At 38.4% G+C, this 12,008-nt stretch overlaps 1 protein-coding gene across 2 annotated transcripts in view; it reads right to left on the minus strand.

The window, feature by feature from the left end:
- The window catches only part of DMXL1 (Dmx like 1), a 154,375-nt gene that overhangs the window by 34,970 nt on the left and 107,397 nt on the right, over positions 1-12,008 (minus strand). The window contains exons 33-34 of one of the 2 annotated variants that reach the window (XM_054714972.1): positions 10,991-11,108; positions 7,987-8,049 (exon numbers count right to left, since the gene is read on the minus strand). In XM_054714972.1, coding sequence (XP_054570947.1) covers positions 7,987-8,049; positions 10,991-11,108 — 181 coding nt within the window. The remainder of the gene's footprint in view (positions 1-7,986; positions 8,050-10,990; positions 11,109-12,008) is intronic. The other variant, XM_054714973.1, reaches the window with a different exon arrangement.

A 12,008-nucleotide genomic window follows, 5' to 3' on the forward strand; every position in this document is an offset into this window, starting at 1 on the left:
TCCCTAACCTTCAATCTTTAAAATGAATTACTATAAAATGTTACACAACTTACTGTGAAGCACAGAAGTTATTAATTTGAAATTATAATGTAACAAATTTACTTTCTGAAAAATTTAGATAAGACATCTCCAATACCCAACCATTGTCCGTAGAACTGAGTAGTTAGCAGTATTTTTTAAAATAGCTACTGAGGTGACTATATAATTCCAAAGTTGAAAGAGAATTATAAATAACCAAATCAAAATAGCCCTATGCAAACAACTCATGTCACTGAATGTAAAGATGTGAAATATATTCTAATCTAAAATGCAATTTGATTACAAACATAAAACAATTTGTGTTTGCTAAACATTTTGGTTTCTTTGAAGGCTAACTTCTTTTCTAAGAAAACACTTAGCTTTGCTATAAGAAGCCCAGCAACCAATAAGAATGTCAAGAATAAGGTAGTTTTTTTTGTTTGTTTTATGATAAAATGCCAACATAGCCACCACTCTGCCTGATATCTAAAACACACTAAGTGTCTGCTACTGGGTTTTGAAGAAATTAAAAATAGAGAAAATTATATTTCCATTAAATAGAGGGATATACTATTTGCTAATAATGGTTAGGTAGTTGGGATGGACATGACAGTTTCACCTGCAGAGCTTCTTCAAATTTTACAGATATGGGGATGAAAGATCTTGCAGGCATGAAATTCAAAAAAGCTTCTTCAATGTAGGAATACACTCCTGTCCTCTTATTATCTAGATTTACTAAAACATTGTTTCTTAATAGTCTGGACGCAAGATGACCTGAATGAAAGTCAACTGGTGGGGGGCGGGGGAGCAGTGTAAGAATGATGTTTAGCATCTCAAGAGCTTATGCATATTTAATTTTGAGAACACTTATAAATGTCAGGAGATGAGACTGGAGAAGTAGGCAGGGTTCAGTTTGGACAGGGCCTCAGAATCCATAATAAGAGATTCAGATTTTATTTTAAGACTAGAAAGCCATAGTTCTGGGTGCTGTGAGACAAAACATAAAGTTGTTTGAACGGTTCCCAGGAAACCACTTATGAGCCTGCTACAGTAACTAAATAAGAAGTAATGGTGGACCAATAGACACAAACAGTTAGGGGGGTGAGGGCATGTGCTGGGGGGTGGGAGTGGCCAGGGAGAGGTCAATGGGAGGAAAAGGAGACTTATGTAATAAACAATAAAAGAATTTAATTTTTTTTTAAAAAAGAGGTAATGGTGGATCTGATTAGGGTAATAGGAATGGTGTTATGATAAGTGGTTGGAATTGGGATAAATGTTAATATATTGAGAGTGCAATATGAGTAAAAATGATGAAGCAAGGATGACTCCTTGTTTTCAGACTGGGTAACAGGGTGAGTGAAGGTACCATTTACTGAGACAAAAGTGAAGGAAAGAGTTGGTTTGGGTTGGGATTAGGGGCAGACATAAAATTCTGTTTTGACATTCGGGGAGAGATAGCTATTAGATTATGTATGCTAGTCTGGAGTTTAGGAAATAAATGGGGCTACTGAGATTTAAGACATCAAAACTATGGATGATATTTAAGCCATTAGATAACCCAAAGAGAAAATAAAGATAGGGGACAGAGAAGGTTAAAAAGTAAGTTCTGGGGTGCCCAACACTTCAAGGATGGGGGAAAAATGGGACAATTCAGGTGTGGGAAGTAGCAGAGGAATAAGAAGTGACTTTACCATAGATTCTACTGTATATTAAAGGATAATAAAATATTAATAACTTTATACCAATATATTTGACAAGTGATGTGACAAATTTCTTAAAGTACATATACTACCAAAGTATACTAAAAAAATAAAAATCTGCCCTGACCGGTTTGGCTCAGTGGATAGAGCATCGGCCTGTGGACTGGAGGGTCCTAGGTTCGGTTCCGGTCAAGGGCATGTACCTTGGTTACGGGCACATCCCTGGTGGGGTTGTGAGGGAGGCGGCCGACTGATGTTTTTCTCTCATCAATGTTTCTGACTCTCTAACCCTCTCCCTTCCTCTCTGTAAAAAATCAATAAAATATATTTTTAAAAATAAATAAATAAAAATAATCTGAACTGCCCTATATCTGTTAAAGAAATTGAATTTGAAGCTAAAAAAACTCCAGGCCCAGATGATTTCTCTGGTGAATTCTACCAAACACATAAGAAACAAATAACACTAACTCTTCCAAAAAATTAAAGAGGAGAGACTTCTCAACTCTATGAAGCTAGGATTAGTTTAAAACCAACCAATGAAACAAAACCAAAGAACACCCCCCCAAAAAAAAAATGTAAGAAAATTACAAAGCAATATCCCTCATGAACACAGATGCAAAAATTCTGAACAAAATTTTTAACAAATCAAATCTAACAATATGTAAAAAAGAACTCCTAATGACCATAAATAGGGGCTTACGCGAGGAATGCAAGGTTGGTTTAAAATCAAATAAATCCATCAATCTATTTAGTCATATTAATAGACTAAAAAAAAGAAAAGAAAGTCATTTTATTATCTCAACACAATTATGCACCACATAACAATGTTTGGTCAAGGACAGAGCATATACAACTGTGATCCAATATGATTATAATAGAGCTGAAAAATTCCTATCACCTACAACTTTGTAGCCCTTGTAACACTGCCAATCCTATCTAATAAAAGAGTAATATGCAAATTGACTGTACCTCCACTACACCCACAAGACACGCCCACCAGCCAATCAGGAGCAAGTATGCAAATAAACCCCAACCAAGATGGCTGCGGCCACAGAGCGAGCAGGAGGCTTGGGTTTCCCCGGCAATGGAGAAAGCCAAGCTTTCCGCAAACCCTGGCAGGCCCAGGCCTCCACTCAAGACTACGAAGTTTCAATTATGGAAGATAAAATAAATCCCAACAAAAATGGTGACAGCCACCTAGCTGGAGAGAGCAGGAGGCTTGAGTTGCCCCCGGCAATGGAGGAAGCCAAGCTTTCCTCACACCCTGGCGGGGCCCAGGCCTCCACTCAAGGCTACAAAGTTTCCATTATAGAAGATAAATAAATGCCAACAAAAATGGTGGCAGCCATGGAGCTGGAGAGAGCAGGAGGCTTGAGTTGACCCCGGCGATGGAAGAAGCCAAGCTTCTGCAGCCCTGGCCTGCCTTGGCCTCCACTCCAGGCTACAAAGTTTCAATTATAGAAGATAAATAAATCCCAGATACCAGGGCCTCCGCTTGAGTCGCCAGGGGGCGTGGCCGGCCTGCAAACCACCACAGGCCCCTCGCCCAGGCTGCCCCATGCCCCAAGGGAACCCCCACCCTGATCTGGGACACCCTTCAGGGAAAACCAGCTGGCCCCACCCATGCACCACACCTCTATCCTCCTATCTAATAAAAGAGTAATACACAAATTGACTGTCACTCCAACACACAAATGGCTGCCCCTATGTGGTCAAAGATCCTGCCCCCATGTGGACACAAAATGGCCACCACAAGATGGCCAGCAGGGGAGGGCAGTTGGGAGGGACCAGGCCTGCAAGGGAGGGCAATTGTGGGCAATCAGGCCAGCAGGGGAGGGCAACTGGGAGAGACCAGGCCTGCAAAGGAGGGCAGTTTGGGGCGATCAAGCCTGCAGGGAAGGGCAGTTAGGGGTGACCAGGCTGGCAGAGGAGAGCAGTCGGGGGGGACCAGGCCTGCAGGGGAGGGCAGCTGGGAGGGACCAGGCCTGCAAGGGAGGACAGTTGGGGATGATCAAGCCTGCAGGGGAGGGCAGTTAGGGGTGACCAGGCTGGCAGAGGAGAGCAGTTGGGGGGGACCAGGCCTGCAGGGGAGAGCAGTTGGGGGGGGACCAGGCCTGCAGGGGAGGGCAGTTAGGGGCAAACAGGCTGGCAGGGGAGCAGTTAGGCATCAATCAGGCTGGCAGGGAAGTGGTTAGGGGGTGATCAGGCTGGCAGGCAGAAGCGGTTAGGGGCAATCAGGAAGGCAGGCAGGCGAGCAGTTGGGAGCCAGCAGTCCTGGATTGTGAGAGGGATGTCCGACTGCCTGTTTAGGCCAGTAGGATCGGGCCTAAACAGGCAGTCGGACATCCCTCTAGGAGTCCCAGATTGGAGAGGGTGCAGGCTGGGCTGAGGGACACCCCCCCATGCATGAATTTCATGCACCAGGCCTCTAGTACATTATAATTGTCTACAGTCTGCAGTATAGTAATGTGCTACACAGGCTGGTTGCCTAGAAACTATAGGGGAATAGAACTTGCCATCTCAAAATATGTCTCTCTGGCATAAAAATTATTTTAGGCTGATTAAAAAACAGACGACTTCAGAGGAGCTCTGAAAACAAGTAGAAATTATCCTTTATAAAAGACATTTATATTTGTAAGGGAAATCTGCATTAGCAAGGCTTTCTCCCTAGCTGTTCCAGAAAGAGGTTAATGACCTTGTCTCTAGAAACTCTTATCAATGCAGAAGACAAAAACTTAAATCTGTATAATATCCTTATCCTTATTTTACTGTGTTTTTCCTAGTAACCTCCCATAACTGACTCGATCCACCTTTAACATGTTCAACCCAAAAGTTATACAAGTGGAAATTAAGCACATGATTAGATTCTCAATGGAAATCTATATATAGAAAAGTCTAAGCAACCGTTTGCTATGATGCGCACTGACCACCAGGGGACAGATGCTCAATGCAGGAGCTAACCCCTGGTGGTCAGTGCACTCCCACAGTGGGAGCACCACTCAGCTGACTGACAGGCGCCAGACACCAGGCTCAAGCTGGCGAGCACAGCTGCTGCGGCACAAGCCTCTCCCGTAGATACTCCCCCTGCAGGCCTCTCCCCCATTGGGACCAGCATCGGTACTAGCATAGGACTGACTGGGCATGAGCCTGTGGCCACTTCTCCGTCATGGGCAAGTTGGTATCGCCTTAGCATGGATGTGCAGAGACCAGAGTGGAGCGGCAGCGAGCCAACCGCAGCAGAGCAGCAGCGAGCCTACCGAGCAGCAGCAGCAAGTGCAGCAGAGCTGGGATGAGGGGGAGCGGGACAGTGCCTGGCTCAGGCTCAGGCTCCTCCCCAGCCACCTGCCACTTTGTGCACTACTACATCCCGTGGGGGATGTTGGACTGCCGGTTTTGGCCTGATCTCCACAGGCCATGCCAAGGGACCCCACTGGTGCACAAATCCATGCACCAGGCCTCTAGTTAAAACTATAATGAACTACCACTACACACTTACTACAATGGCTAAAATAAAGGCTGACCATACCAAGTGTTGATAAGAATGTGAAGCAACTGGGATTTCATGCATTGCTGCTGGAAATGTAAAATGTTTCTACCACCTTGGAAAATACTTGAGCAGTTGCTCAAAAAGTTAATCATACGCCCACAATATAGTCTAGCCACCCCACTCTTAGGCATTTACACAAGAGAAATGAGAGAATATTTCCAACCAAAGAGACTTTTGTTTGAATATTCTAAACACTCTTATTTGAAATAGCTCAAAAATGGAAAAGGCTTAAGTGTTCATCAACAAGTCAATGGAGAAACAAATTTTGGGATAGCCATACAATGAATGCACCAACAATAAAAAGAAACAAAATACTGAAATACACAATATGAAGGAATCTCAAAATAAATATGCTGAGAAAGCGCATAGAAAAAAAAAAGATTTATTGTACAATCACATTTACAAAAATTGCAGAAAATGCAAACTAATCTATATATATAAAAGTCTAAGCGACCATCTGACTGGTGGCTATGATGTGCAATGACCACCAGGGGGCAGACTATCTGACCAATAGCTATGAAATGCACTGATCACCAGGGGCAGACACTCAATGCAGGAGCTGCTGAGCTGTGGTGACTTGGCAGCTGCGGTCCTCAGGTGATGCACCCGGAACTGGAGAGGAGGGAGCCCGATTCTGGGGTGCATCACCCAAGAACCACCCTCTTGCAATTCGGGACCCCTTGGGGGATGTTGGAGAGCCAGTTTCAGCCTGATCCACAGGCCAAGCTGAAGGACCCCCCCGGTGCACAAATCCATGCACCAGGCTTCTAGTCTATACTAATAATAGAGGAATATGCAAATTGGACAGGACGCTGTCACATAATTACCAATCAGAATGGTGGTGGGGACACGGCAGAGAGCTCTCAGCACGCCTGTGCCAGGGGTCCGAAGGGCATGGAGAGGAAGGGAGAGCAGATAGGCAGTTAGGGGTCTCAGGCCGGCAGCAGAGAGCAGATAGGCAGTTAGGGGGATCAGGCCAGCAGGGGAGAGCAGTTAGGCAGTTAGGGTGATCAGGCCAGCAGGTGAGCAGTAAGGGCATCAGGCAGGCAGGCAGGCAGGTGAGCAGTTAGGAGCCAGTGGTTCCAGATTGTGAGAGGGATCCCGGATTGGAGAGGGTGCAGGCCAGGCTGAGGGACCGCCCCCCACTCCCCGTGCACAAATTTCGTGCACTGGGGCTCTAGTCTACAATATCAGGAAGAAAATTAGTAGTTACCTGGGGAGGAAAAGGGCAGAGAGGGGAGGGAAAAGCAAGGGAGAGATTAGTTTGGGGGGTAATGGATATATTTATTATCTTGATTGTGCTAATGGCTTCACCCATGTAAACTTATGTAAAAATTCATCACATTCTAATAAATATGTGTAGTTACTGTAGGTCAGGTATAGCTAATAAAGCTGTTAAAACTGTCCCATGTGGCTTGAAAAACTGGCCAAAAAAATTATGATGTTAAACAAACACAATGACTGACTTTTGATGTAGTGTAACAACTATAGTAATATAACATTCTGATTAACATTTTATAAACAGTGTCAAAAAAAATCTTTGGCTAAGGATTCATGACATAGCCTGTTTGGCTCAATAGATAGAGCATCAGTCTGCAGAGCAAAGGGTCCCGGGTTTGATTCCGGTTAAGGGCACATAACACAATTGCAGGCTCCTCCCCGGCCCAGACCCTGGTAGGGACGCGTACAGAAGGCAACCAATCGATGTGTTTCTCTCACATCGATATTTCTGTCTTTCCCTCTAACTTCCGTTCTCTCTAAAAATCAATCGAAAAATATCCTTGGGTGAGGATTAAAAAAAAAAAAAAAGGATTCATGATAATGTATAGACTGTAGTAATTAATGATTACTGCAAGGCAAGGAATATTGTTAACTGATTAAAAGTTTGAATAATAATCTCTCAAAACACCAAAAGACCATTAGAAATTCTCAAAGTTAAGTGTGTACTGCATATATTTATTTTGCCAAGTTTGTAGTTATAATATACACTTCACATCAAATCAGTCTTTCTTATTAACTGTATAGAATTATTTCTATTTTACAAAAAGATTCCTTTGAGAAAGAATTCACAGCCTTAAAAAAATCTTTTGAAAAATGTTTTCCCTAAAAATTACTCTGATGACATGGTCTTAAAATAAAAATATGAAACACATGAATCATATATCAACCTAATAAAAGTCCTATTTGAATGTGTGATCACAGAACATTTGGGAGTTATTTTATGGTTGTACACATTCTCAGCATTTGTGCCGTGTTCTCAAGTATTACTGAGTTCTTATTATATATAAAATATGCTGTATCCTATTATTACCAGTAAAATAAATGATATAATGTATAATAGTATCCGATATATTTTAAGAAATTAATATAAGAAGAAAGAATTTTAACTTAAAAAAGTGATATTTGCAAAAATAGAACAATGCTACTATACTTCTATAATGGCTAATTACAATTTATTAAGAACTTTAATTGTATTTACTATGAAAAAATCTGTAGCCAAAACAGGATACATTCAACTCCCTTTAAAATTGCATTCTCTTATTAATAAACAGAAACAATGTTATGATTGCAATATTTAAGTTGTTAAAATAAAAGAATAAACGGAGGGAACAGTAATTTAACTGCACTGGAAACAAAGTCCAGTCCAAAGTTAAATGGAAACATTTTGTTTTTCTTGTTAAAGAATGCAATTTCTAATTTCAGTTGAATGATGCTTTGTACCTTATTGATGTTTGGCTCCGCCATCATAGAATTTTTGATGGTTTCACAGTTGTCCTCTAATGACTTCATCAAGAAAGAATAATCACATGACAAAGAGTAAGATGCAATGTAACATGCAAAATACTAGGGATATTTTTTTAATTATATTTTTCGCCAAATTTAGTAATATTGGACTGAGTTATTATTTTTAAAATTTCATTTATCTTAAAAGAAGCATGTGTGTGGGTGCAGAATTAGGGGTTAGGGAAAACTTAATCCCTCAAAATTCATTAACAACCACTATAAATTTTATTCAACCTCCTGAGAAATTTTTACTCACTTAACTTTGAAATGTTGATATTAAAGCAAAATTATAGCCCAAGCACTTTATATTACAAATTTCAGAGCTAATGGCGCCAGAGTACTATCAACTGAAAATTAAAGTCAAATTGTTCTCTTATACAGTACTATTTCTTGTCTCCTCACTCTTCAGGAAAACATCACGATTAAAAAATTTTTATTTCTAGATCTCTAATTCTCACTTTGTCTTGATTGAGGCAGAAATACTCAACAAACTGCTTAGAGGCATACATGATATTTTTGTGTGAAATAATAAAAGTATACTTACTTTTTATTAATTTAGTATATGTGTATCCAACAACATACTAATACTATCCTAATAATGTTGTTATTTAAAGGTGTAGAGTCTCTTTTTCTCTCTCATTTTCTTTAGTTGAATTTATTGGGGTGACAGTGGTTAACAAAATCATATAGGTTTTAGGCACACATGCTCCTTAAAAGGGGATATTAACACTAGTTAAAGAAAGAGCTGGTTCAAGACCTTTAGTTTTTCTCAGAAAACGAAAGTAAACAGAAAAAGGAATCAGGGTGCCAAGAATTTTTTTTTTTTTTTTGGGGGGAGGGTCAGGAATGATTTAGATGTAGTCTATTTGTAGCTATCTGCACTTAATTTCCAAATAAATACAAATAGGGAAGACCTTCTGTTTTAAAAATGCATGTAGCACTAAAAACTACATTATATAGGAAAGGAAAGATCTGAGGATACAACAGAATTTTAACATCAGGTAAAGAAAATTTCATTTTCAAAAACATAAAGGAATAAAGAACAGTAGCACTTCCAAAATATTCTCCATTATCTGCCATCTAATAACTACCATTAATCATGCCAAGTTTTTAAATAAGTTAAATATACTGGTTAAAGCACAGCAAAGTGAAAGGTATTATACTCATTTTGCAGATTAAAAAAAAAAAACACACATTAAAATACATAGAAAATATTTAGCTTACTGATAGAGATAAAGCTTTTATTCCAGCATTCATATTACTGCTTTTGATTAAAATGGTTATAATACAAAAATAACTTTATTTATTTATCTGCGATCTTTCCTTACTCACTCTGGCTTCCTTATGTTAGTCTATCTCCTTAATGGTTCTATCCCCTGATTCTATTGGACAATCTAGTGGTACAATAGTCATTTGTTTTGTTTGTTTTGAGAACTATTTTATTTCACAAATACACTAAATGTATCAGAGGTAGAGAAATGTTTTTATTTTTACAGTTATAGTAATCAAACATGACAATGTTTTTTAAAAAACGATTTTGTACTTGAAGTTATTTTGCCCAATTTGCATATTCATATAACAAGGTACATCAGAGAAACTGAAGAAGTAACAAGCACATTAAACATGCTTTTTATTCAGAGCAATCAACAGTGCTTTATACACTATTATTAGAATACTTTAAGTTGTAATAAATTATTTTAGGCAAACATATATTTAAAATAAGAAACATTACCTCATCTGTAAACATACGCTAATTAGTCTGACACTCTTATCTAGTAAATCCACTTTTAATTTTATTCATCCAAAAATTTGCTTAAACTGTTTTAATAGTACTTCATATGCTAAATATTTAAGATATAGCTTACTTAAGGTTATATAGAAATACTTACATTTGTATTGTATCTATTGGATTTATTATTTGCTCAGATTTCAATATTATACTAAGGTCAAGTCTTCTAAATTAGCAAAAACACTAAATATTGTTTCTTGGCCTGGCTAATTTAGATATATTTACATAAACAGGCAAATACTAATTAACAGGATGTACAATTGCCTCTAATAAATTAGTGCTTAGACTGAGAGACAATGAATTATATATAATTTTCCTTTTTTCAATGAGGTTAGATGTCATCTTGCTTTTTGCTAGCTTGTCTATTAAGAAGCCATTCTATTTCCTAATTTATCCAACTGAAATATCATCCTTTTTTCCTTCCACTTCAAAAACTTGCTTTGACTAGTTCAGTGGATCACAGACCAGTTGCCAGTCTTGAACACTTTACCAGTCCATAAGAAGATAAGGAATTAACTAAATCACTAAATCCACTGTTTATTTACCCTACATTTTTTAATAGCAAAATTGTCTCAATGAAGGAAACAAAATGTTAATTTACATTCAGGTACAAGTTTCCCATAACAACAAATTGAAAGTTTTTACCAGCACTGAACTGAGAAGAATCGTTATAATGATAACATCGAGGTATAATCAACCTATAAATTAGAGTTTGCAAAATTTCATTAAGAAGCGTAATCAACAGAGTAAAAAAAAACATATTTGAACGTACATATTTGAAATGTTTTCAGTATATAAACCTAATTTCAATTAAACTTCTAAGATAAACTTCTTTTAACTGTCACATGAAAATCACGGGAACTTTCTACTTTGTCTCTTAATGGTGATCATGACAGCTTAAAACAGGAAACAAAGATACAGAATCTTAACCAATATCTTTTGGGGAGAAAAGTCCCAAATACATCTGAATTAGTTACTTTAAATAAAACAGATTTAAGAAAATACTGACCCTCTCTCTTTCCTATTCAATTACTTTCTATACATTAACTGCATAGGATATCTTTATGATATAAAAATTAGTTTTATTTTATTATTTAATATATTTTATTGATTTCACAATAAAACAGTAAGCAGGTTTTAACTAATACGAACCTCATTTAGGCACCTTTTCTTTGTAAATATATTTCTGATAAAGGTTTCCTGAATTTCTTCTTGCTTCACCAAGTACTGCCAAAGTCTTTTCACAGACAGTGCCAGGTGGTGTTTGGATCTACAGAGAAACAATATATTTAATTATACACTTAAAATTCTGATTAACTTGACTATATCTACTTAGTGTTATATAAGTGTTTATAATAATAATTAACTAGAATCAGACCAAATCATCTTGGGCTGCAATCAGTACTAGTAGTCTTTTCTTAAAGGACTGGATGGTAAATATTTTAGACTCTGTAGGCCACATGGTCTTTCATACTATTACTCAGCTCTGCCAATGAAGTGGGAAAGAGGCAGAGATGATATTAAAATGAAAGGGTGTGGCTGTGGTCCAATAAAACTTTATTTACAATACAGGAGGAAGGATGAATTTGGCCCATAGGCTGCAGACTGCTGACCCCTCACCTAGAAGAGATCTACAAGCAGAGCTACTAAAAGTGTTGTCTGTGAACACATACCAGTCCATGAAGTCTGTTACTGATGTGCAAAGAGGTAAGAGCTTAAGAAAAAAATGTAAATGAACTATCATTAAGTCACTATAGCAAGACTTTGATGAAGCAAGCAGTGCACTGATTTACCTTTTACACCTCACAAACAGCAATCCAGTTTGCTGGCTATTTTAAATAGCACTGCTCGAGAGTGGGTGCCAGTAAACTACAAGCCTGCCTTCCATTTTTAAAAATAAAGTTTATTATGTAACAGCCATGCCCATTCACTTACTACTTACAGTTCATAGTTGCTTTCACTATACAATGGCAAGACTGAATATTTGCCATAAGAACTGTAAGGTCCCCAAAGCCTAAAATGTTTACTTATTTGGACCTTTGCAGGAAAAGTTTGCTAACCTCAGGACTATAATATGCATCACACAGAGACACAGAGATGACCCTAGAAGAGCATATTATACATAAATGGACTTAAATATTTTTTCTTCAAATACTACCTGAAACCACTC

This window comes from Eptesicus fuscus, chromosome 4 (genome assembly GCF_027574615.1).
Source record: "Eptesicus fuscus isolate TK198812 chromosome 4, DD_ASM_mEF_20220401, whole genome shotgun sequence".
NCBI lineage: Eukaryota > Metazoa > Chordata > Mammalia > Chiroptera > Vespertilionidae > Eptesicus > Eptesicus fuscus.